The 23,223-nt window shown below is 35.3% G+C and overlaps 2 protein-coding genes across 6 annotated transcripts; both read left to right on the forward strand.

The window, feature by feature from the left end:
- The first annotated feature begins 3,597 nt into the window (after nt 1-3,597).
- Nucleotides 3,598-12,755, forward strand: LOC125190144 (uncharacterized protein Cbei_0202). Of its 4 annotated transcripts, none has more exons than XM_048087351.1 (14): nt 3,920-3,988; nt 4,210-4,272; nt 8,690-8,853; nt 9,366-9,809; nt 10,103-10,174; nt 10,322-10,447; nt 10,567-10,779; nt 11,077-11,124; nt 11,276-11,437; nt 11,599-11,760; nt 11,891-11,984; nt 12,059-12,177; nt 12,289-12,333; nt 12,440-12,755. In XM_048087351.1, the coding sequence occupies exons 3-14, from the start codon at nt 8,776-8,778 to the stop codon at nt 12,671-12,673; spliced, it is 1,797 nt and encodes a 598-aa protein (XP_047943308.1). In that variant the 5' UTR covers nt 3,920-3,988; nt 4,210-4,272; nt 8,690-8,775; the 3' UTR covers nt 12,674-12,755. The 4 variants fall into 4 exon arrangements, with proteins under 4 accessions (XP_047943306.1, XP_047943307.1, XP_047943308.1 ...); XM_048087352.1 differs by having other exon boundaries at nt 9,372-9,809; XM_048087349.1 differs by lacking the exon at nt 8,690-8,853 and having other exon boundaries at nt 3,598-3,988.
- Nucleotides 12,756-17,007: 4,252 nt separating this feature from the next.
- LOC125190270 (AUGMIN subunit 8) lies at nt 17,008-22,655 on the forward strand. Of its 2 annotated transcripts, XM_048087530.1 has the most exons (8): nt 17,008-17,280; nt 18,157-18,197; nt 18,677-20,152; nt 20,625-20,744; nt 21,749-21,865; nt 21,941-22,030; nt 22,112-22,219; nt 22,334-22,655. In XM_048087530.1, the coding sequence occupies exons 3-8, from the start codon at nt 18,824-18,826 to the stop codon at nt 22,445-22,447; spliced, it is 1,878 nt and encodes a 625-aa protein (XP_047943487.1). In that variant the 5' UTR covers nt 17,008-17,280; nt 18,157-18,197; nt 18,677-18,823; the 3' UTR covers nt 22,448-22,655. The 2 variants fall into 2 exon arrangements, with proteins under 2 accessions (XP_047943487.1, XP_047943488.1); XM_048087531.1 differs by lacking the exon at nt 18,157-18,197.
- The last annotated feature ends 568 nt before the right edge of the window (nt 22,656-23,223 follow it).

Consider the following 23,223-nt stretch of genomic DNA (forward strand, 5'->3'; position numbering starts at 1 on the left):
TGTTCAGAGCATTGTGAGGCTATTATTATTTCCATGAATTGCAATACTTGAGTATCCTATAGAGATTGTTGATATGTATTGATTTATTGTTGATACGTCTCTGCATGGGGGATGAATTTGTGTTTCCTAGTTTGGATGTTTATGTTCTACATGTTTCCATGCTACCATCTAAGAAGTTTTGAACACCTAAGCTTGCACTTATATGTTGATTCTTTAGTATTGCTTATAAGAGTGCAAGTTTGGGGGAACCTTTGATTTCCCATTGTTGGTATACTTTTTAAGTATTGTACTTTTCTTTTGTAGGAAAATGGGATCAAAGGGAAAGCCCGAAAATACGAAGAACTATGGCATTAGCCTTGCCTCGGACGAGCAAAAGGCCATGTGGAAGAAGTTGTCGGCGGGAGAGACGACGCCCTCGAGGTACCCCACGATTTCCCTCTTCAAACTTTGGGGATCGCGGAGGACTTTTGGGCGTTGTGTGACGTAGGTGACGGGAACGGCCTTCGATACATGTTCGAGAGGAAGTGGCCGTCTTTTAGGAAGTATACTCTTGAGTTCCTAATCTCGTTGAAGGTCGCCAAGGACCGCCGGCAAAACATCCCGCTTAGCAGCGGCGGACCCAGGTGGGGTCGCGTGAGGTCAACCGACCCCACCGGCGGTCCACCGAGCACTGCCGGGAAACATCATTATCGACCTTTGACCCATCGCAGCTCTGCCTCCAACTCCGCAGCAGCTTCAACTCCACCCGAAACCTTCAAGCATCAGCGATGAAGAAAGAAGAAGAAGTGCAGAAGGAGATAGCGGCGGGTGTGTATAAGGTTTGTAGGTTTGACTTCGGTTAATTGGTTGTGGACTCGTACGGATGGGTTTAGTTACATTTGGTCAAACAACCTCAATTAAGAGGTCAATAGCCCATTAATCTCATTAATAAAATTAATTAATGAATTTGATTTTAATTTACTTTAATTAATTTTAGTAAGTACATATCACTTAAATAAATGAATTCAATTAATTTGAGTTCTAATACCTTATTTTATGGATTTATGTTTTTTTTTTATAAGTGAAATGTGATTCTTATTGTGAAACGGATCGAAATAACAAAATATGACTCTTATAATGGGAAAGAGAAAGTAGTTTGTTTATTTCTTTATATAGTGGTACAATGTGATAACATATTTTAGATTTCAAGTAAAGTATTAACTTTTCAAATTTTGGTTTCTTTTCATTTTTACTAATCAATTTGAGATTTGATCTTCAGTTATGTATTATTAGAATTTAATTTTTTTTATCAGTGTCCTCTACATATATTCTATCTTTTTTTTAATATTATTATTTTTAAAACATTAGCACCAGTTTATTTAAATTTTTAATTTCATTCCTGTATATAAGGACAGTGGCGCCACATGGTCCACAGGTGGAGCAAATGTCCCCTCTCATAATTTAACGTAATAGTGTATTTTGTTTGATAAATTTGCAAAAATTTATTTAGATTTCTTCATAAATGCATCCCCTCGTTTCTTCAAATTTTTCTCATGAATATTTTTACATCTTTTGAGTAGAATTCCTGGCTCCGCTTCTATACAAGGATATTCTAAGAAATTAATTATCGCTCACTGAATAGGAATATGACTATTTAAAATAAAATGATTTAAAAATTATTATTTAAATATTATATTATTAAAATTTTATAATATCCGGCCCCACGGATTTCACTTTCTGGATCTGCCATTGAGGAGGAGAATAGTACTGTTAAAGTAGTGTTAGTGGATAGTGGACCTACATTATTAATTTGATATAACTTTCCAAAAATGGAATGCACATGTTTTTGTGGAACGGACGAAAATGGAAAGTGCACACATTTTATGGGACGGAGGGAGTGTTTTTTTTTTGAAATATAGGATTTTTCGTTTTAATGAAATTTATTTTTTTATTTAGTTGTTTTTAATTATTTTTCTTGTTATTTTATTTTATACTAACAATTAAAATTGAAAAATATAAAATAGTGATGATGTGAAAGTGAAATGGGCTCTGAGATAGGCTCTGAGATGGGCTCTCGTTGAAGGGAGATAGGCTTTGAGATGAGTTGTTGACGTGTCAGGAGGAAATGAAGATAGACTCTGAGATAAACTTCGAATTTAAGGCTACCATTGTTAGTGCCCCAATATGATGTTAGAAATTTAATACTACATCGTCCCTTAAAAATAGAAATTATTTTCATTTTAATATGTTCTTTAAAAATTGAAACATTTTAAGATTTCTATTTTAGGAAGTAGATTTCACGGTCCACAAATTTTATTTTTTACTATATTTTCTCTTTATCTATCTTATTTTACTCTTTTCTCTTCTTTTTTATTTTACTAATTCTTATCTCTTATTTTAATAATTATATATTATAATGAACTACATAAACGGTACCTGATCTTTCACTTTCGCACATAAATGGTACATGATCTTTATTTTAGATCGTCTTTAGTACCTATTAATCACATTTTTGGTACCTGATGCAATTTTCACCCCAAATACCCTCTAAACAAATTCATTTTTCCATATGTGTTATAAAGGGTATTTTGGGTATTGACAAAACTAGTACCAAAGGTAATATTATAATACATTCTCTCATTCTCCTCACTCTTTATACTATTATTATTAATCAATATTAATATTATTATTTTGATGTTATAAATTTATAATTAATTTATTTTTTATATCATTTAAATATATTTAATTATAATTATAGTTATAATTATATTTAATTATTATAATAATATTATTGTTATAATAGTAAAAACTAGTAGTAATTAATAAATAATACTCCCTCCGTCCCGCTTTAGAAGTCCCATTAACTTTTCTGCACTCATTTTGTAAAAATGATAATAAATAATTAAAGTGTAGAAATAATAAATTAAAAAAGAGAATAATATAGAGAAGAGTCTTATCTACATTATTCTATTTTTTACTTTATTATTTATCTACTTTAACTATTTATTATCATTTTTACAAAATGAGTGCAGAAAAGTCAATGGGACTGCTAAAGCGGGACAGAGGGAGTAATTATTATTTTATATTAAATTAATATCTAACAATAAAGTCTTAATCAAAATTTAAAATTGTGAATTGTATTCATAATGATAAAGAATGCAATTAGAAAACACTAAAAAGAAAAAGGAAAAAGAAGAGAAAAGAAAAAAGAGGAAACATAAACTAAGGGAAAAAAAAGAAAGAAGAAAGGAAGATAAAATACTAAAAACAAAGAAGAAAAAAGAATAAACTAAAAAGAAAAAAAGAAATAAGAAAGGAAGAAAAAAATCACATATTTGGTACACATGGTTATTTTTGTCATGGGGTACCAAAATTGATATAAAATAAAGATCAGGTACCATTTATGTGCGAAAGTGAAAGATCAGATACCGTTTATATAGTTTACTATAAAAATTTATGCCGTTTTAAAAGTTCCTATTTTTTAAAGAATGAACATATGATAAAAAGTGTTAGAGATTGAAATATTGCAAAAGATATGAACCCAATAATAATTTGTAAATACTAGTGTAAAAGATTGAAAAACAGAAAACAAAAGGATAAACATCCGCAAAACTAAAACCCAAACTTTGATTTCTTTTCGAAATTCTCCAACTGACAACCGAGGATGCCCGTTATCTCACACAATCTCACTGTTTCCTTCCACAACTGCTCCACTTCAACATTTTACAGCAGATTCGCATTTCAAAATCCCAATCAATATGTCAAAGTCCGGCCATTTCCTCGAATATATTGTGCTAAGAAAGCCAAAAGGACCGGGAAGTTGAGGTACCCATCGGAGAAAAAGAAGTTGAGAGAAAAGAAACAGACTAAAAGCGACGCACCGACACCCCTAGAAGGTGTTTGGAGAATTTCCCGACTCGCAGTTTCGGTTCAAGATGACCCTGGGAAAGATTTCTGGGATATCTCTGAGCCTCTGCTTAGAGAGATTGCCAAGATTCTTGAATTTCCGGTGAGAGATTGAATTTCAATTACTGAGCTCTGATTTGTTGCTTTTTAGATGAGGGAGCTTGGAATTGGTTCTTGATGATGCATCATTTTGTAAAAATCGTTTTTTTTAGTATGGAAGTTGTATCAATTCGAATGAAAAGCATGTTCCTAAACTGGATATTCTTCTGTTGCTTTTGGATTTTCTATGACTACCTATGAAACTGTTTATGCAATGGTTTGCAGGTCTCCTCAATGTTGCCACTGGAAGCGTTCACCGTGGTTAGAAAATCGTTTGATGCAAGAAAGGTAGATTATTTCGAACACTGTAACTATTTGAGCTGCATAATTGAGATTTTTTTGTGCAAATTTCTCACATTGATTAATGATTAAGAGGAATGTGCAACTATCATTGGAAGCCATTGGTATTGATAATGTTCTAGTAGTAGTATATATGGTTCAAAGGCAAACTTTAGCTTAAAAGAAAACTAGCCTGCAATAAAAGAGCCTATTGCTCAAGGTGAAGTGCTAACCTTTTTGTGTCGGGGGCTAGCAGAAGCAATTAAAGTTCAAGGTAAAGTGGTAACCTTTTTCAGAATATTGTTCTTGGAGTTTAGGGCCACACACAAACGTATGTGACATAACATTGCCCCCGCTACAATACTAACATGTAGTACTTCTTTGTAGGCATGTCTATGTGGTCTAGTTTCTAAGTGCACCTCGTTATATGTAATCCAAAAACTCAAGATGAGCCATTTAACTACTTCTTGGATTGAGAGTCATGACTGTCTACCAATGGCTAGATACTTGATGAAGTTTGTGTAGGAGTTTTGATGCAAGCCACATGTGATGGGCTCTTGGAACATTAGAGGATACTTGATGATATACTTTCTTTCACCTTTAAGAAAAATGTACAGTCAAATATAGTGTTATCGTGCTAGTTGACTTTGTGCTCATCTCCGTCCGCAAAATAAAGTTCAGCTTTGACTTAGCGCGGGTTTAAGAAATGTGAAGGAAAGTGAGTGAGAAAAATTAGTGGAATGTGAGCCCACTTTTATATACCCCTTTGTCCCGGAGGAGTTGTCACACTTAAAGGATGGCACGTGATTTCTTTTTAGGAGGTATTTTTTAGTGTGTTAAATGGAGAGAGAAAAGTAGTTTAGGAGTATATTAGTGGGGAGAGAAATAAAGTAATTGAAGCAGTGTTGTTAAAATAGTGCATGGGGCGCGGGGCATGCCAACTGAATTGCCCCGAGGTGGTTGGGGTGAGCCACATTCACAGGGCGAGCCTTGGGGCGACTAGAGTACTTTTTTCCTTTGTTTTTTTACAATGTATTTACTTAAGAGACTTAAATTCAGTTGTGTGAATCATCAAAAACAAGTAAGGCATAAGTTAAATACTGTATGAAATGATACCATGTTTAATATTCATGTCAAATGTGACAATAATGAATAACAAGGAAATGCATTATCTAATCTCAAGTATTCTTGACATTGGATATGTTTTTTTTTCTCATTTATATAGGAGGAATAGAATGTGGATTTTTTTGTCCTCATATATCAACTAGACCAAAGAGATGATTTTCAAGTGCTTGTTGGAAATTCGTTCAATTAAGATATTTTGGATTGTTGTTCTCTATCAAGAAATCTTGCACACTTATTAGTGCCTGTTTGGTAGGGAAGATGGATAAAGCAAAACATGATAAAAAAAACACACATTTTAGGTAGGATAACTTCAAGATAGAAGAGTTATCTACCCTACCAAACGGTTAAAAGTTCTAAGCTATTGAGAAAGCATCTTAAGCATCAATGTTTTTTTCTTATTCTTTTTTTTGGGGAGGGAGAGATAATCTCTAGTTCATTTGTTTAATTTTTTCATTTTTATTGTGATAAACGCCTTTTTCCAAGATTGATATTCTATAACCTTTCATAGTTACTAATTCTACTATGCATGCAAAGATGATTACTTGGCCCTTCACAAATATTTTCCCAACTAGGCAGCATTTGAGAACTCAAATATTTATTAGAAGCAATCCAATTTAATTGATTAAAATTGAAACAACAGCATAAAATAGAGGCATTATGATTAAAGCTTTAATGATAAGTCGAGGCCATCTTCTGGGTGTTGAACCTCTGCATTCTTGATGTGTCTGTGATGCTCTGCATTATCATTCTTTGCAACGGTTGTGGATCTCACATCAGATGTACTCGCGCCTTGTCCTATTGGACCTGTCCTTCTCCCAATTGACATAACAGGGGGTATTTCCACGCTTTTGTAAATGCTACCGAGTTCCATAAAGGGATACGGTTCCTTATATCCATGAGAAGTTGGGAACATGGATCCTGGGTAGTCTCGGGCATTCATTTGTGGTTTTGAGATAGTGCAAAAGCCACCAAATCTAAACGGCTGAGCTACACCAGATTCATGAGGCATGGGGAACAAGGAGCCCGGGCACTCATACTGCACTCGATGCTCCATATATTGTGGGTAGTGTGCACTCTTAATCATCTTCGGAACTTGGTCGAAGGAATTTGGAAAAGGAATGGAGTTAATGACATTACCTGGATATCCTAAAGTAGCTTCTTGTCCTTGTAGAGCTCGCTTTTGCCCGGCCTTCTCAATTTTATGGGCGTTTTGATGTCCACCTAGCGCTTGCTTATTAAAGAACTTCTTTGGGCAAAAGTTGCAGCTGTATTCTGGTTCCTCCTCGCGTACCACATGCTGAAGCTGCGATGCCTTTGAGGGGTCCAATTTACTGGTATCTGTCAAGTTAGGAAACGGATTTAACTGCAGATCCATTTCTTCTGAGGATTGGTTCAAATCTAGTGATGGACAACCTTTTATCACTGATTTATTTTTAATATTCTTTTCCTCAACCTCTTCACTTGGATTTTTTTCCGACATTTTGGTGTAAGACATGTTTTCAGTACTTACCCTGGCTCTAGGAAAAAAGAGAGGTGAAGTTTCTGGCTAGTCTAATTTTACCTTTTGTAGTGATGAATCCCTTAATTTTTAGAGGAGCGGTACCAGTAACGGTATTATCCTGCAGAGTGGATGAGACGGCTAATAAAGACTGTATCAATTGAGGCGGATGTAGATTTTGCAGATTTTATTAGTAAGCCATTATGAATTTCCTTATACATTGATTTACAGGTTTGTGCCTGCCTGTAATACATTGGCATTGGATTTCCAAGTAATTTCCTAATATAGTCGGACGATGAATTAGCATTGCGAATTCAAGTTGGATTGACTTACCAAATATGCGAGATTAGTATTAAAATATCTGCAATCCATAGCCACACAATTTGAATACAGTCTTGTACCCATCCCATCCACTGCGGACGTACAATTAGTAACCTGCCTTTCCTGCCTGTGCTGGGCTGGAACTGGGACAATCTCCTACATATCTTAATATTCCATGTGTTGACACCACCCACGCCATTAGTTGGCAGAGTTTAAAAGCTTATACCTTGATATAAAAAAAGAAAGGAAATATCATGCCTGCTGCCTGTGCTTCTATAAAATAAGAGTTTGAAAAAACTAAAGAATAATTTAAATAACTATTTGAAAAAGACCATTCTAACTAATTAACAAATAAGAATGTCCTTGTAAACAGAGTTTAAAATAGAACCAGAAACATAGTTTCTTGATTTGTTAGTATGTCCTTGTTAATACACTTTAAAAAGTTCTGTTGATTGTTTTCATATTTCTCAAGTCCTCACTTCTTATGTCCTGATAGTTACTTGTGCCGTTGAGGATATTAATTTTTAAGGCTCTAAATTTCTCAAGACAGTTAGGTAAGTTACTCTTAATTTTAAGAATAGCAGCTTAGTGTGATAGGGATTGATTCCCTGTATTTTTTGCAGATTTTCATAGGTTTCTTTTAGGATATATTTTGATTGTTTTCTAGTTGGAGTAGGAGTCTTGGAAAAATTATTTTAGGATTTCTTAAGTATCGTTATTTAGCAGATGGTTTTAATTTCCTTTTCCTAGTAGGAGTCTTGTTACAAACTCTACAAATACCCCTTCAGTGATAGCAGGAGGTATCTAATAGAGACCATTGAGGACGGAAGTTTTGTGTGGCCTCAAAAGAGGAGACTCTTTTAATTTGGTTTTAATATTTATCATTAAGTTCTTATTCATATACCTTGTGCACTTTAGTTACTCTCTCTGGTCTTTTATCATACATCCTGTGGGTAGTGTATTACTGCCGCCTTTGCTCTGTATCAGAGTGTGGTAGTTTAAGCTGAAGTTCTGTCATGCTTAGTGGTTTTGCTTTCACATCTCTTGCCCCAACCTCCCCACCCCTTTGAATTTATATGTAAATCAAACATAATTCAAACTTTATGTTGATGCTTCCAAATCTGGCCCTATTCCAACTACAAATGATCATGAGCTGACTCCACATTGAATATCATATCATTCTATTTGTGTTTGGCTATTTTAGAGAATGTTCTTATTAGTTTTTGGTTATTGAATTTAAATGTTGATTTGTATTTAATGATATAGTAGTACTTGAATCAATTCACATATTCATATTGGAAATCCTTACCCTTACTTATTCTTGTTTGGTTCTTTGTTTTGCAAAATTTGCTAAATATTGTGATATAAAGGATAATTCCTTGCATCATCATCCACAAAACAGTTAGCATGACATAAAACAAAGTTTATTTCATATACAACTCTTACTTCAGCCTCAGACACCAATTAATGTGTTTTGTACAGGTTTACTTTTCCTTTTCTTGATTAAGAGAGTGGGATACTTGAAAGTTTTAACTGGAGAACAGAACCATTAACTGGAGAACAGAACCATGTACCCCTGGGTGAAGGGAGAGAGAGATGTTTATCTCTCCTGGAAAACTTCAGCATTGAAATCAACAAACAAAATAGTTTGTGACTTTTGTTCTCAAAGAATGATGCAACTTTCTGTTCATTGAACCTTTGGTTTGAAGGACTTCACAGGGGCACAATATGTTAATTAAATATGATTTTGTTCTAATAATTTCATTGTGTTATGGTTGGTATACATTAGTACTCCCTCTGTCCACGACCAATATCTATTTTCTGTTTTGGGTCGTCCAAAGAAATTACTCATCTTCTATTTTTAGTAAGTTTCTCTCTCTGATAAGATGGACCCCATTTTCATTAACAATACTCCAACCACGGCCTTTATCACTCTCTTACTTTACCGATTTTCTATTAAAATCCACTACCAATGTCTTGGTAGTGGACGGAGGGTGTATATGATATGGCATTTTTGTTGATGCTACTTTTGTAGTCGGATTGAAGAAACTTCAAATTTCTAATGTTTTATTTTACAAATGAGGATGCTAGATCATTCCAATAATTTGTTGTAACCAAAGTTGTACTAGACTAACTAACTTTCATTTGCTTACTTTAGCTGCAGAAGGAGCCAAAGTTTGTATATACTGTAGATATGGATGTTCATAAGCTCCTTCACCTTGAACCTCGTACTTGGGAGTTCATTTCGGAATTGGAACCAAAGAATGGGTGTCTGGAGTTTCTGCATTTTGACAAGACTTTTGGTGACTTATCGAGTATTATACGCCAATGTCAAAAGATAAAAGAAAGTGCAACATCTGCAGAAGTTGTTCACAGCAATCATATTACGGGTTCTGACAACTTCTCTGCAACCAGAAAACCTAGAGTAGTAGTTGTTGGTAGTGGTCCGTCTGGTTTGTTTGCTTCTCTTGTGCTTGCTGAAGTTGGTGCAGATGTTACCCTCATAGAAAGGGGGGAAGCTGTTGAACAAAGAGGACGGGACATTGGTGCTCTGATAGTCCGTCGAATGTTGCAAGTGGAAAGCAATTTTTGCTTTGGAGAGGTCATATCTTTATCCAAATAGTAGTTTCAAGGTTTTCTAGTCCTTGGTTATGTTTCTGTGGCATCTCTCATTTTTCCTTGATCTGGTTGTGCAAATCTGGCCTATAATTATGCAATCAAAATGCAACAACAGTTGAGTCAGCTTACTATCCAAAGACTAGCAACTATATTAGTTTAACCATTGTTTCAAAGGTTCTGTTCCAACTTCTCAAGTCCTTGATTTTGACTCGTTAGCATAAATGTATTTCTGCACTTGTTGCCATGGTTCCTTTATTAAAAACTTATGTATGACAGGGTGGTGCAGGTACTTGGAGTGACGGGAAACTGGTTACAAGGACCGGAAGAAATAACAGTAGTGTCTTAACAGTAAGCGTTGCTCTCTCATCGTAGTATTTGGTGCAGCTTCCTGCAATATGCAGTGTTTCTCATATTTTCCACTTACTGCTTCTTACAACATATCAGCTACTTACATTTGATGGCCATTTCCTTTGGCTTTATCTTTTGCATCAATAGGTTTTGAACACATTGGTTAACTTTGGAGCCCCACGTTGTATATTGGTTGATGGGAAACCTCATCTTGGAACTGACAGATTGATTCCGCTACTTAAAAATTTTCGCCAATACCTGCAAGAATTGGGTGTGAGTTCCTTTGTGTGTTTGCTCATCTATAACCAGTTGTTGGGTTGTTCCCGTATAGCCATCAATATTCGGTTGATTTTCCTCTTAATGTTTCATTTGTCAATAATCAATATGCTCAGGTAACCATTAGATTTGGGATGAGAGTGGATGATCTGCTGGTCAATGGTGAAACTGTTTCAGGTGTTAAAATCTCCGATTCAAGAGGCAGCTTCGATTCTAGTTCGCAGAACTTGGGATGTGATGCCATAGTTCTTGCAGTAGGCCATTCTGCACGCGACACTTATCAAATGCTTCTTTCTCATAATGTGAATGTGGTTCATAAGGATTTTGCTGTAAGTTTCTTGTTAGGATTTTTCTTTTCTCTCTCTATTTTTTAGTCCTCTTGCAAGTTACTACATTGCAATTTATCTGCAGTGAATGATTTGTCCAAATTTATTGTTTCTTGTCTTCACTGTTCACAAGAAGGTTATTATGATCAATAATTTATATTTTTGGTGATAAAAAGCAAAACATAACAATACAGGAAACATAATGTTGTATTTTAATTTGATTGTTAAGCAGTATTTGCTACGTTCATTTGTTGCAACTGCTATGAATACATGTAAGCTCATTTTTTGTGAACTTTACAGGTTGGCTTGCGGGTGGAGCATCCTCAAGAATTGATAAATGATATACAGGTGGGTTACTTACTAGACTAAAATTACGTACGGCTTCCATGATATTCCCTTTTAACAGGCGACTTTATTGTACGAGTCAAACTATCTGCTGCTTCTCAATTTAAAGCCTTGACAGTCTTATCCTGTGCATCTAAAATGATGATCTTTGCAGTATTCTGGATTAGCCAATGAGGTTCAACGTGGGCGTGGGAAAGTACCAGTAGCTGATTACCAGGTTGCTCGGTATGTTGAAGGAACAGATACAAGCATACTCTCGAATATGGAGCCAGTAACTCGTAGTTGTTATTCCTTTTGCATGTGCCCTGGTGGCCAGGTATTGTTTATCGTTTTTGCATTGCATCTCATCATTTTCACAACAGTCTGCTGTTCATTTTCGTACTATATAGGCATCCTTGGACGTACAAAATCCATGTTAACTGGGTTTCCTCGCACAATATTCGTGATTGACAGCCACATCAAATAATTACTATGCAGGTGGTTCTTACCAGCACTGATCCATCTGAACTTTGTATCAATGGCATGTCATTTTCTCGACGTTCATCTAGGTGGGCAAATGCAGCACTAGTAGTAAACGTGTCGTCAAAAGATTTTGAAGATTTAAACCTGACTGGGCCTCTTGCAGGGGTAGAGTTCCAGGTACTTTCTGATCTGGCTGGTTTCAATGGTTTCTTGAACTATTATAAACAAGAAAACCATGCTTAAGTTTTGACTTTTCATTTCGAAATCTCTCATCCTTTGCACATATATGTCATCATTCACTGTCCAGAGAACATTTGAGCGGAAAGCGGCTATGATGGGTGGGGGTGACTTTGTGGTTCCAGTTCAAACAGTTACTGATTTCCTCGATAACAGATTGCTAAGTGCGAATCTCTTTCTCTCTCTCGCGTTGCATTACTGTTCTTGAAGACTTATCTCGACTAGCTTTCTTTTGCAGCAACATCTTTACCACCATCCAGTTATAGATTGGGGGTAAAGCCTGCAAATCTTCATGAGCTGTACCCCCTTCATATCACTGAAGCTTTGCAACGAGCGATTTCAATGTTCAACGAAGAGGTTTAAGTTTAACCCCCGCACCCCGTTGCACTTTTAGTATTTAAAATTTACCCAAATTAAACTGTAAGAACATATATTGAACATGGTTGCTCTTTTATAACTTTATCACAGCTGCCCGGGTTCATCTCCAGCAGCGCGCTTCTACATGGAGTTGAGGTAAATCCACTCGTTCAATTACACGGCCTGCATTGCAGTACTGCGCACACAATTCTTGAAAATGGCAAACAGCTTGTCACGATGATCACATTCATGTTTCCTGCAGACGAGAACTAGTTCTCCCATCCAAATCACGCGCAGAAGTGATACTTGGGAGAGCACGTCGCTCAAAGGGCTGTACCCAGTTGGTGAGGGGGCTGGGTACGCCGGTGGAATAGTGAGTGCCGCTGTAGATGGGATGCACGCCGGATTCGCGGTGGCACGGAATCTAGGCCTCTACGACAGCAGCTTGGATTCAGTTGTGGGTAAGGCTCAGAGTGTTGGATTTGTCAAATATTAATTCTTGATCACTTTTTCAATTAACTGTTGAGTTAATCGATTAGTACCCAATCTATAGAAAATTCCACACATTTATTCTTAAACGAAATTTTCTTGACCTGCAAAGTATACAAGCCACTCCAAATTAATCACCCTACTTAATTTTGTGCTAGTAATTGATTAAAGTCGGTAATTTGGAATGGACTTAAAATAACTTGATATTGCAACTCAAATATACTACATTTACGAGGGAGAGGGAGTGATCAATTACTAAATAATTAATAATCATAAATTAAGATCAAATAATCTTGGCTATTTAATTAGGAGATAATAATGCCGCGTAGATTAGATTTTAAATTAAAAATTATTAAATAAACTTAAAGGATATTAATGTCAATTCTCTCTCATCAAAATCATCTCAAAACTTTAAATTAATGTAACTCTCTCGATTTAAATTATTTTTTCACAAAAAATATATCAAATTAAAGATAATTTTATAAGGATTTCAACGAGATCTCAATTACATATGTTCCGACGATGTTCGGGTGATGAAATTTGATAAATTATATTTCAATTTTCGTACATGTTGATAAACAGATTTTATCAATAAATGCAAAAATAATCTCAATTATACAACATCTCAATATAGGGTAGGTAAAATATCAATAAAAATGTGTTGATATTTTCTTGTCCTTGTGTTGATATTCTCATGTTATATTGTTGATATTTGTAATACACAATGTTGATATAAAAAACACCCGCGAAAATTATCATATGATAACATAATGACGATATTACTTTTTTGTTGATATTTTGTTTACTATTTATTGAAATTTGTGAACTTTAATCTCATCTATTCATTTCAAAATTAAGGGTATAAATTTAGTTTTAATTTTGAATTATGGTGATGTTATAAGTATTAGAAGATGATCTTTAATTTATATTCATATCATATTTGGGTACTACTATTATTTAAGGTTGTTGATAGAAGTAGGTCAAATGATTTGGGTTAGAGGCCCAATTTGATCAGAAGTTTAGAGTCATCCAAAAAATATACTAAAAGTTGTAGTTGCAACAATTAATAAAAAAAGATATGCTTTTATTGCTACGGTGTTAAGTAATAAGTACACACTTACTTTTAATAATAATAAGTTTCGCCTTAGAATTCAATAATTTCATACGTACGCTATTAAATTTGAATAATGATTAACAAGGAGATAGAGTTAAATAATTATGTGATTATGGGTCTTGGAATTGATTGTACTTGTACATTACAGTAGAAGCATAAGCTTGAAAATATCCAGATACAATCCATCTTGTTAATCCCCAAATTAATTTATTTTTCAAAATAAGGTGTATGAAAGTTCACTCATATCATCACCACATTTTAATCATCCCAAAATATTTCTAATTACCAAAAATAATATGAACAAAATGATTCTAATTTTTGTATTAGATGGATAAACATTATCAATCTAAATTAATTATGACCCCTTTATCCGACACCGTTAGGATTACTTTTAATAAAGAGGATCAAATAATATTCAAACCCTAATTTACACTTTATTTAAAAAGACAAAGACAAACATCATTCCCAATGATTTTTGGTTGCAAAGAATCGAAAGCACACATGAAATTGTCATAACCACATAGTGCATTTGTTCACAAAAATGTGGTCACGCCTTCAAAAAGTGACAAATGGTAGGCACTAGAAAAATAAAATATTCCTAATAAAATTAATTATATTTTCCCAAAGGAAAAAATAAACAGAAACCAAAAGCAATTTGGTTGGAAACATGTCTACGAATGTCATGTCCCAATTGATTTTGTCATTATATTGTGGCACATGTCTTTCCATCATTTGGCCTCTGGCCCCTTCACTAATGAATTTTCATATTCAGCATTTATCACCGCTGATTTTCAAATTTCAATTATCACAAGTTTTTATTTTATTATTAGAGTATTTTTTTTAATGGTGCCAATCCTCAAATTTATATGTATAATATTGTAGTGAATTCTAACGGTTTAAATTGAAAAAAAAATTCAGTGTATATTTTGTGATTGCATATTGCAATATTGAAGAATTCTGTTTGTTACAGAGTGCAGCTATAAAAAACATGTTGTAATAGCAAAATACTACTAAAGTTCTAAAATTTCGATTGCTGTTAAAGAGATACTTGTCTAATCTTTGGCCATCAAATATGCACTAGCCATTTATTTAAAACCAGGAAAAAATAACATGTGTATTACTAGTTTATTAGCCTAGTTAAAAAAGAATGACTAATCATGACTTAATTGAGACTATTATTTATAAAGTGGAAGCAGTTATTATGAAAAGGGTTTGATGTATGAGCGACTCCATGTGCGATGTTATTAACAAAATGGAATGAAAATAAAAGCGTTAGGTTAAAAACATTTAGTAAAAATGTAGGGACATTAAAAATCAACAACATCACAACGTGGCCAGCAATTTGAGAATTTCTTTGCCTGTAGAAGTAGGATTTAATAACGTAAAACAAATACCTATAGTTAATTTACAGTATCAATTAACTTTGAATACTCTTGTTTTAACACATAGCAAAATTTGGAAAAATAAATTACACAAGATTTACTTACTCAACGTTCAAAACATAAGTAACAAAAATATTACATATATTTCAATGCATTGATGGATGCACAGTGGGCTCTACAATTAACAAAAATCTCAATAGTATGTCGAATCCCGCTCGACTTGGATTGAACTGCACTCGGAATCCAGATAGTACGGTTCGCGCATAACCATAGGGTATCGCACGGGTCGTGCGGCCTCGACAGTTTGAGCATAAAGCTGGTCATGAGTACCGCCCAGGTCGTGCAGAGGGTGAAACTTCACGTACGATCCGCTCTAAGTCCACACATTCTCAGCACCAAGTTTCCAAAACATCCCGCACAAGTTGTGCGACAAGGGAACCATGGCGCACATTCGTGCCACGCTCTCGCTTGGCACACCAAACTTTGCTAGATTTACTAGTGTGTGCAGAAGCGCTTACCCACATAGGTCGTGAGATGAGATTGTAAGTGTTGATTGATAACTAAGTTGTGAAATCAATATCCCCGAAATTTCATTCTTCGCCTGGTTTGTGTTATTTACTTTTTTTTTTTTTTTTTCCCATTCTGATTGGCACATTTCCTAAAATGGAAACATTATTATTTCTATTTTATTATTTTCTCCATTCAATTCATAAAATAAAATTGTATAAAATCTCGTGTTGAATAGTAAATGCCCCGTTTAGAGCGGGACAGAGGAGTGATAATTTCATGTTTCCTGATACTTGATCTGTCAAGTTCGGATACTCTCATCAAGAATTAGTGTGTCTGAATTCACTTGCGGATCGAATATCAGATTAAATATTTTAGAGAATTTTGGGGGATTGGGTACCAACGACGAAGTTTGCATTCATGTTCCTTCTCATTTATGGACAAGACAACTCGAACAAATTGGATAAATAAATCAATAGAACTCTATTATAACTTTGCATTCAATGTTTCTAAACCAATGAAACATAATTCGTAATCATTAAGCCTTATGAGAGATCCAATTCACCGAAAAATAATTATTTCAAGAGTTTTCTTGTACTGTAATTAAACACTAATTAATGTTCATTTGTGTTGAGCATAAATCAGACTTTTTACTTGTTAGTAACCCCAATCAAAAGTTAATCCACCAAATCAATTACGAGATGGGTTACGCACTGAGATTCGCTCTTAGCCTTGGCGCATGTTTGGTAGGGATGAAATTCTTCAAATAAAAATATTATTTTTTTTATAAAATTTCATTCGAGTTATTTAACCTATTAAATATACTTTTATATTATTATGTAAAAAAATAGAGTTAATAGTGGCTGCACTTCAATGTCATAAATTAAATAGGTAAATGATTTCATGTCCAATATAAATACGGGCTGCATTTAATATCGAAAAATAAAGCTGTCCAATGAAATGCTACGCGTTGATATTTACAGAATCAAATTGATATTCCTTTCTAACATACCAATCACATTAAATTCTTTTAATTTTTCCTCTCATATCGATTTACTACTTTGCTTGCTTTCATTCGAAACAAATCCGAATTAATTATTCAGTGTACCAGACATTCTTTTAGTATACTTTATCCCAAAATATAAAAAAGAAAAATACAGCAAGAAAGAATAGTCATCTCCCACTTTACCCCTGTTGTTAACCTACCCCCAACCACTCAAGTCGCCGCCACCTCAAGCCAATCACAAGGGCAAAAGCGTCAACACGTTGCGTAGGAAAACAAAAATGAAATTGAAAATGGAAATCGAAAAGTATGTAAATCAAAGATTAATTAATTAAGTGTGTCTCCGTATTTAGGTGGCGCGAAAACAACCGCCGCCGGCGCCATTCTTCTTCCCTATATCTCAGTCTCCGTTTACTGAATCTTCCTCCACTTTTAATTTTATTTTATATATATTCCATCTCACTCTATCTAATCCAAAATCTGTATCGGATCAGTTATTTAATTCTACTTCATTTATTTCTTCATCAAAATCTGTAACGATTTAGATATCATCCTCAAATTCTCAGATTTTTCACAGAATCCAGAAAATTTTCCGTGAAAATATACAGGTATTTTGCGGTTACTTGTTCTAATCTTGATCACGGATGATTGAATTTTACTGTGTTTTTTTGCTTGGTTTGAAAATTCATCAGGTGTATGAATTATATCTCCCGATGTTTAAATGTATAAAATCAGAAGAATTGAACTTCGATCCATTTGCTGGAGCAGATGTTTTTACTGATTAACATACAGTGATTTTCATCCGAAGTGATTTTTTTTCGGTTTGTGAATTTAGGAACAAAATCTGACAGGGCAGAACTTTTATTTGTTCAATGTGTATATTCACGTATAATTTGCAATTTTTTAAAAAATTTTGGTGGTAACAAAAATTAGGAAAGCATCGGGCGTTGTTCCTGCATCCTCAGAGTCAAAATTAAAATTATTTCTTTAGTATTTATGAGCATAACGGTGTTTTTTTAATGGTGGAATTAACTGTTTGTTGTTTTTTTGCTGATTTTTGTATTTCTTGCCGTCTTGATTTCATGGGGATGGCCAATGCTCTCTACAAGCACATGGTCTTCCATTACAGTTCCCATCACCCCCTACAACTTGTTTTCTTATTTTTCTTTTTTTTTTTCAATCTTTTGATATGAATTAGTTTTGTTCTCCACCCTTTTTATTATGAAATAAATTTTTGTCCTTGTCTGGTGATGAGGTTTATTAGTCTAATTTGTTTTGTTAAGCTCTGAAATTTCCATTCGATCCGAAAATTAGACCGTAGCTGGTGTTTATTTACTTTTTACTTTACTATTGAGTTATGTGAGAGCGAGGGAAGTGCATTGCGTGTGGGATCATTCAATCACACACATTAATCTCTCTGTTGGTGTTTTTTCTGTGAGGGGTGGTGAACTAATCATTTTCATTGAATTCCCTTTCATGAAAAGGAGTTGGTGCGGGAAAGAAGGGGCAGGACAGAAGGGCGAATGTGAGTCTACCTTACTTAATGTGTGTATGAATTGCATATGCAGCTCCAGCCATGGTATTCTCGTGAGAGAGGCAAAGGCCGGCGGACCGGAATTGAGATAAAAAAAAGTGAAATAAAATATCCAAGAGAGGACTTTCTTAACCTAGACAGCTTTCTACTTCCTTTTCCCACCATTTTCATTTTATGTGAAACTAAACTAAACCTACTAGCTCTTATCTCTTGCTTGTAAATAACTTTTATTTCCTCTTCTGCAACTACTGGTGTTTCTTCTCATTATAGGTCTAGTTGCTATGTGGTCTGGGCTAGGGTAGATGGTCACATGAAATCTCATTTGTATTTGTTTGCTGGTTTTGTGGAATTGGATAGTTTGAGACCTGATTGCCTGTAAAGATGTATTCTTTTGATGATCTTTCCCGTTTTCTTCGTGCCTATTACTCTTTTCTTGATTTCTTACTTTTGCCTTCACATTTATCTGGCAGATTTGCAGAGTGGAAAAGGTTCCCCTATAAGAAGCATTCATTCAATTTTCCATAAATTAATTGGGTTTGGTTTCAGCGAGTTTACTAGTATGGTCATACATGTGAGATGATCACAGGCATTAGTGAGTTTTAGTTTGCTCGATTTTGATGGATGTATGCGAGTCAGAGAAAGCAGTAGGGAAGCAATTTATAACAGTGACTTTGAGGCCACCACTTGTTTCAGCTGACAAAAAGAATGGCGCCCCCGCTCGGAGGTCCCGGACGAGAGAGGTCAGCTCGAGGTACATGTCGCCGAGGCGATCTGCAGAAGCTGTTCCGCAGCGCTGCCCCTCACCAAATGCCAGCAGGGCATCCACCCCCTTAACCGTGTCGTTGCCAAAGAGAGCTGTATCGGCTGAAAGAAGACGCCCGACTACACCATCATCACCGCGTAGTCCTTCTCCATCAACACCAGTTAAGGATACAGCTGCAGCAACTCTAGTGATACCAAGAAAGGCATCGGTTACCAAATCATCGCCAGAGTCTTTATGGCCATCTACAATGAGAAGTCTCAACGTTTCTTTTCAATCCGATGCCGTTGGTACTCCAAATGGTAAGAAAGAAGAGACGATTTCTCGTACGCCTTCTGATCGGACTCTCAAGCCGCCGTCAAATGTAGCTGTTAAGGGCGAAACACCAACTGCAAGGAAGCCCACACCAGAGAAGAAGAGAAGCCCTCTCAAAGGAAAGAATTCTTCTGATCAGTTGGAGAACTCTAAGCCTGTTGATAGTTTCCATTCTTCTCCGCTAGATCAACATCGATGGCCGAGCAGAACGAGTGGGAGAGCATCCTCTATCCCTAGCAGAAGTTTTGTTGCTGATAAGGTCAACCAAACTCCTTCTTTGTCTGATTCTAGGATTGTTACTAGGCCTTCCCTGAGGAGATTATCTGTGGATGGGACAAACAGACCTGTGAGGAAAAGTGCAAGTGGTCTTTTAATGCCCACGTCTCACGTTGAGACTGAAAAACAGATGTTTTGTGGAAGTGCATTTCATGATGGTTCACAAAAGTTACAGAGGCCTTCTTCTTCGAGTTCATCAGAAAGAGCGTCATTAATGAGTGCAGCTGCTAGGGTTCAGTCATTACCAATCCCTAGATCACGCCCCTCATCACCCTCAGTGTCCAGAGGGGTCAGTCCATCACGAGGAAGGATTGGTAACCCGTCTTTTAGAGGTACTAGTCCTGCTAGGGTGAGACCATCAAGCCCGTCTTCTAGAGGTACTAGTCCTGCTAGGGTGAGGCCATCAAGCCCGTCCAGACAACCTCAGGACATTTCTGTACTTAGTTTTATTGCAGATATTAAGAAAGGCAAGAAGGCTGCTAATGACATTGAAGACGTCCATCAGCTGAGGCTGTTGTATAATAGACATTTGCAATGGCGATATACAAATGCGCGGACTGATGCTGCAATGCGTTCTCATAAAGCAAAAGCAGAGGTTTGTGACCATATACTTGAACTTAAGCCTTTGTGTTCCTTTCACACACGCACACACTATGCGTTCTCATAAAGCAAAAGCAGAGGTTTGTGACCATATACTTGAACTTAAGCCTTTGTGTTCCTTTCACACACGCACACACTACTGTTCCTTAGTTGTTTTATAGTGTTTTATTTATTTATTTTTTTAAATAAACTCCTATATAAAGGAGGAAATTACAAATGATGTCAAGAGGGTTCGAACTCAGCACCTCATACAATAATGTCTAAGCTCCTTGTCGCTAGGACAAAGGCTCTGAACTAGTTGTTTTATAGAGATTCGTTATTAGTTTGTTGCTAAGTTGAATTCATGGACAATTTCAACCCTGATGCTAACTATGAAAAAGAAATTATATTGCTTTTAACTACCTGGTCCCTTTTCTTGTTTCTTGGAAAGTTATGTTTCTGACCATCGAACTTTATTAATGGTGCAGAAAATGTTATACAACATATGGATGATAATCTCAGATCTCTCAGATTCAGTCAGAAAGAAAAGATCTAACCTCCAGCTGCTGAAGCTTAAGTTGAAGCTCTACTCAGTTTTGGTCAATCAAGTAAGACTTACAACTGTAGTTATAATTGTATGTGAATTCTTCAAATGTGTTGAATGCATGCTGTCGCGTGGTTTTCATGCTTTGCTTATTGTTTGGATGTAGTTTATTGTGTGAAACCTCAATGCAAAACAAGCTGTGAAATGAGCATCTGATGATTTTATCTCTTAATACATCCCATCTAAAGAAGTACTTGCATATTTTATGAATCAGTGCAATTATTTATTTGGAGAAGTTAAATTAAATTGTCTTCTACCAAGATTTAGTATCTGTAGCATCTTTATAGCTCTGAACAAATATACAATAAATCTGTATCATGTATGCAACATATAGAAGTCACCATGGCCCAAGCAATTTGGAAAATGATAATTGTTAGAGTTCTTGTTATGTTTACTGTGAGCACAGAATTTGGAATGCATGGCAGTGAATGTGTTGCAACCGATACTGTTGGTTGTCTTCAAAGCAAATCTCATCATCAAAAAGGCTACCCTAAGTCTATTCATGAGAGAAAAACTTAATTGTTTCACAGTTTTGCTAGGAAGACCTCTCTGAATGTTGTTTGTTTATGGTACCTGATAGGTTCTCATAATGATTTGCACCATAATGGTTATTTGTGTCTCGGTCAATTAAGTTTTTCAAGTGTTTCTAAATATATTTGTGTTTTTTATTTCCATTTAGCTTGCCTGATCTAAACTTATATCGTTGCTAGCACATGGATTTAAGTTATACCATATATGTAGCATAATCCAATACCCTCATTGTTTCTGGTTGCTATCGCAATCTGTATTCCTTCAAATGTTATCTTAATGTCTTATATCCACATATATTGTATGTTTAAATTTCAATATATGCATCACTTCCATATTTATAATTTTCAGTTTTCTATATCTATTTAGTCTTAAAAGTACATTGAATATGCACCTTTATATCTTAGTTTCGTTACCGAATGCCAGTTTTTGGTTGAAAGACTCCTTGTTAAATTTCTAACTAGATTTCAACTTCACCAGGAGAGTTATCTTCATGAGTGGGCTTCCATTGAGAGGGACCATACTAACTCAATAACCTGGGTCATCCAAGATTTGCAGGCTAGCACTCTTCGGATTCCAGTCACTGAAGGAACGAAGGTACCCTAGTTGACTGATTCTTTACACTTAAATTTTGTGAAAGCGTATTTTACTTGATGATTCGGTATTTTTCAGGTAGATATTAGATCCGTCAAGGGAGCTATATGCTCTGCTGTTAATGTGATGAATGCCATGGCGTCCTCTTTAAGCCCCCGTCTCCAGAAGGTTAAATCTTATGTAACCATACAGTCTCATCTCTGCATTAATTTATTCTCCTTGTGCATGACATGGCTATGTGAAATACAGGTGGAGGATATGAACTCCTTGGTGTCGGAACTTGCTGATGTGGCAGCACGTGAAAGAGCAATGCTTAATGAATGTGAATCACTTTTTGGTTCCATAGCTGCTTTGCAGGTAAGAAGATTCTTTCTAATGAACTGGATGCAGTCTTGAACAGTTTCAACTCATACATATTCACATCGGAGATTGTTTGAGTGTTGCTATGAAACGATGATTTATGATACGCAGGTGGAAGAAGACAGCCTGAGAACTCATCTGTTGCAGCTGAAGCAATCTTGGAGAGGCGACCAGCTTTCGTTATTTGGGGTACTGAGTCGATTCGAGTACGATAATGCATGCTAACAGATCTCGATTTTTTCCAGTGAAATACAACATATCTGTTTATATGGTGAAGTGTATTCGAATGCTTCTACCTGATATATTTTTTTATTATTTTTAGCTAGAGTTTTAGTTTGCTTCTTATTTTTTTCTTCCTTAGAATAGTGTTCTTCTTCCCACATGTATTTATTTTGTAAAGAAAAAGAGAATGTGAAAAAAAAGCATTGAAATACTCCCTCTGTCCCATTAAAAATGCAACGTTTTCCTTTTTTGGTTGCCCCATTAAAAATGAAACGTTTCCTAAAATGGAAACAACTCTATCTCTACTTTTTCATCTCTCTTACTTTACTCTCTTTTCATTAACTCACAAAACAATACTACATAAAATCCCGTGCCGATTTTCAAATGTTGCATTTTAAGTGGGACGGAGAGAGTATAATGTAAATCTGTTGTTTATTTTTTATCGTATCATTTCATATGTATCATCATCTTACTAATCAATTATGTTCAACATGTATCGAGATTGAAATATGCTATAATTGAGTTTTGAGAAGTATTGATTGTATTGGATAATATAGATAATATTATAAATCCACATTCTACTACTTTTTTCTACTTGATAGTATTTCTTTATATTTTCAAAACTTGTCCGAATCATGTAGATGCATTAGGTTATTGGGCCTTATCTGGATCGGAGTCGGGCCGGTTTTTTAATTTTTAAAAATTTATACAACAGATTGATCGCCTTTGGGCCAGCCTATTTGACATAAATATTTTCTTCCAAGCATTTAAAAACGATT

The sequence above is a fragment of the Salvia hispanica genome, chromosome 5 (assembly GCF_023119035.1).
Source record: "Salvia hispanica cultivar TCC Black 2014 chromosome 5, UniMelb_Shisp_WGS_1.0, whole genome shotgun sequence".
NCBI classification, from domain to species: domain Eukaryota; kingdom Viridiplantae; phylum Streptophyta; class Magnoliopsida; order Lamiales; family Lamiaceae; genus Salvia; species Salvia hispanica.

What these genes read in the sequence shown, in the direction of transcription:
- LOC125190144 (XM_048087349.1), top strand. Translation starts at nt 3,644, where the DNA reads ATGCCCGTTATCTCACACAATCTCACTGTTTCCTTCCACAACTGCTCC. An exon ending in GCAATTTTTGCTTTGGAGAG is followed by an intron (nt 9,810 to 10,102) that starts GTCATATCTTTA and finishes TATGTATGACAG; the next exon opens with GGTGGTGCAGGTACTTGGAG. An exon ending in TTGCAGGGGTAGAGTTCCAG is followed by an intron (nt 11,761 to 11,890) that starts GTACTTTCTGAT and finishes TTCACTGTCCAG; the next exon opens with AGAACATTTGAGCGGAAAGC.
- LOC125190270 (XM_048087530.1), top strand. Translation starts at nt 18,824, where the DNA reads ATGGATGTATGCGAGTCAGAGAAAGCAGTAGGGAAGCAATTTATAACA. An exon ending in TAAGCCCCCGTCTCCAGAAG is followed by an intron (nt 22,031 to 22,111) that starts GTTAAATCTTAT and finishes TGTGAAATACAG; the next exon opens with GTGGAGGATATGAACTCCTT. An exon ending in GTTCCATAGCTGCTTTGCAG is followed by an intron (nt 22,220 to 22,333) that starts GTAAGAAGATTC and finishes TATGATACGCAG; the next exon opens with GTGGAAGAAGACAGCCTGAG.